Source organism: Monoraphidium neglectum (assembly GCF_000611645.1).
Source record: "Monoraphidium neglectum strain SAG 48.87 unplaced genomic scaffold scaffold05772, whole genome shotgun sequence".
In the NCBI taxonomy this organism is placed as follows: domain Eukaryota; kingdom Viridiplantae; phylum Chlorophyta; class Chlorophyceae; order Sphaeropleales; family Selenastraceae; genus Monoraphidium; species Monoraphidium neglectum.
Window position 1 is genome coordinate 1 of NW_014007859.1, and position 2850 is coordinate 2850.

A 2850-nucleotide genomic window follows, 5' to 3' on the forward strand; every position below is an offset into this window, starting at 1 on the left:
GGATGGCTGGCCGAGGGGGCGTGCAGGACGGCGGGGGCGGAGGCCGGGGCAAGCACGCTTTCGGGAGGGTGCACCCATCCGAGACCGTCAGATTGAACAAAGCTACGCTGCAAAGATTCAGCGGCGCGTTGTGACGGCTAGCTTTGTTGGTCTCCTAGCTACCACAAGTGTCAAGCACCGTCAGGCTGATTAGACTATTTGGCTGAGCCTCACCCCAGCTGGATGCTTGACGCGCTGAGGATGACGGGGGTGATGCCGCCGATCGGCCCGACTGCCAGCTGGTGCGCCAGGTTCATGCCAGATGTGCGAACTGGGCGGAATGGGGTTGAGCACATTTTGCAAGCGCGAGTGTGTGTGAGTGTGTGTGCACGTTTAGTCAGGGCACAAGGAAATGGAGATCACGGGCGTTGACATGCATGTTTGGCTGGCCGGCTGCTGTTTGCAGCCTCCAGCACCTGTGAGCCCGGCTGTGCGCGTGCAGGGAGTTTAAGGCGTCAGCCCAGCAAAGTTGTCCAGGCAAGCAGCTGCCTACGCGCCCCCAACACACGCGCCCCGCGCGAGTGTGTGCACATACGTGTGCGGCCGCGCGCACCCTCTGTCGGGTAGAGGGGGCACATGGACACCGCCAGCAGGCCGCCGATCCACCCGACCAGCACGAGAAACACCGCGTGCGCCAGCCACGCGAGCGCCACGCTGCCGGCGCGCGTCATGACGGCAGCGGGCGCGATGAGCGCGCCGGCGAGGAAGAAGCCCGCCGCGGCGGCACGCATGCGCGACATGCCGCGGTCGCAGAGGTACCCGCACACCCTGTTCAGCAGGTTGTTTGGCCCAGGGGTGGTTGCAATGTGGAAGGCATCGAGGTCGTGATGCGACAGCGCTTGTGAAACAGATATGCACATTGATGCACCGCGAGGAATGAGCCGTGGCTGATATCAAGGCCACCTGAAGGGCTGGCCGCCCTTCTCAATCAGCCGGCTGACGGACAGCCGAGTCGCAGCGGTCATCAAGGCACCAAGCGGGCGGCCGCAGTCGCTCTGCGCTCCAGGCAGTGGCCATGGTGAGGACGAGGTTGGCGCAGGTGAGGCCGAGGGACAGCGTGGAGCTCATCCCCGGGACGTTCTTGCTGCAAAAGGGCAACGGAGTGCGCATTGATGGGGCTTCATAAGGCGTGTTTCGTGTGCGGCGAATGCGCGTGCATTGCAGAGAGTTGCATTGCAATGGCTGCGAGGCGCCGCGGGGCGGGGTGGCATCCAGATCTTGGTCGCCAAGCGGCGCCGCACCTGAGGAAAGAGGGCCAGTAGCTGGAGAAAGCGTAGAACCCGCCTGCGGTCCACCGGGTGGTGCAGGTGCTTTGTCAGAGGGGAAGCAGCCAAGCCATGGTAGCAACAACCCCGCAGACGGGCTGCCCTATGCCGTCGCACTGGCGGGTGCGCGTCCAAGGACATGCGCTCGGAGGCAGGGGCAAAAATAAATGATGCGAAGAGGACGTGCGTGCGCCTACAGCGTGCTGCTGACCGCTATGATTGATGCTGGCCCCTACTCTTCCCCCATCCTCGCGGTGCGGCCGCTGGCGCTCACCTGCGAACCAGAACTCCCAGATGAACTGCAGCAGCACCGAGTGCCAGTGGTTCTTGAGCATGTTGCGGACGGGGTGGTACTGGACCTTCTTCTTGCGGGGCAGCGCGTCGTGAGGGGCGGGCGCGTCGTCGACGCTCTTGGCGGCGGCCAGGGCGGGCGCGCGCACGTGCGCCGAGTCGTCGGCGGGGACGCCGCCGGCGGCCTCCATGGCATCGCGCTCGAGGGCGGCCTCAACCTGCATGACAGGGTGGGTGTGACGGGGTGTGCGGTGGGGTGGGGTAACAGTGGGGATTTCCCTTTGGAACCACATGCGACGAGGCATGCAAGATTGACAAGTGCCCAACAGCGTTGCACCGAGGTGGCGGGTCTGTTGAGACAGCAGGCCACAGGTGAGCCACGAGCTTCATTGGCATGTATGCAGAGCGTTAGACGCCTGCCTGCCGGAGCCGCCGCGGCCCCATCACCACCGCCGCTGGCCAAGCAAGCTGCAGGGGGCACGGTCTCGCCCGCAACGCCGCATGCCCGCGCAACCAATGCCGTGCCCGGGGTGCAAATCTGTCCTGCGCCTCGGGCTGCCACGCGCACCTCCTGCTTGCGCTTAAGGAACATGGCGGGGTCGGGCATGGTGCGGCGCAGGATGACTCCCACGACGCCGGTCAGGGCGCCCATCAAGAACGCCACGCGCCACCCCCTGCACAAACGTTGGTTGGTGCCGGCGGCGTTGTTGGTTGTCGCCAAACGTCGTGCCGTGCTGCACTCGGGGCACACCACTTAAAGAGCGAGAGAGGCACGCAGCAAGCGTGTGCTGCTTGACTGGAGCGGCTGCGCGCCGGCGAGTGCGGCTTCGGTTTTGGCGCTGAGGTCTCCGTGCGCAGGTATCGTGCCGCAGAGTCGAATCTCACCAGAGCATCATCTGATCCAGGGTGCAGGCCGCCTGCAGAATCATCACCACCACAAGACCCAGAAGGATGCCTGCGCACACAGGCATAACAGTGTTGGGGTAAGGGGGCCAGCCCGTCGTTGCTTTCATGGCTTGCGCCGCCACACGCAGCAGCCACAGCCCTGGTCGTTGCACTGTCGGTGGCCCTGCCAACAAGACTGTACCCCGCTGAACTAGTAAGCGGACCAGGGGACAAGGGGCCACTGTGCCCGTCATGCTGCCAGCAGCGGGCGCTGCGGGCAGCAGGCGCTCACCAAAGGGCACGCCCGACCAGCCGAGCGCGACGACCAGGCAGCGGTGGGCCGGCGGGGCGGCCTCATACAGGTACCTGG

General features: G+C 65.3%; 1 protein-coding gene across 1 annotated transcript; it reads right to left on the reverse strand.

Annotated features, from left to right (window-relative positions):
- Positions 1-209: 209 nt before the first annotated feature.
- Positions 210-2566, reverse strand: MNEG_15895 (hypothetical protein; the record flags this gene model as incomplete). The annotated part of the gene is made up of 7 exons (XM_014035634.1): positions 210-310; positions 593-807; positions 1013-1123; positions 1281-1323; positions 1579-1813; positions 2164-2269; positions 2481-2566. 7 exons carry the CDS (start codon positions 2564-2566, stop codon positions 210-212), a joined length of 897 nt encoding a protein of 298 aa, XP_013891088.1.
- Between the last annotated feature and the right edge of the window lie 284 nt (positions 2567-2850).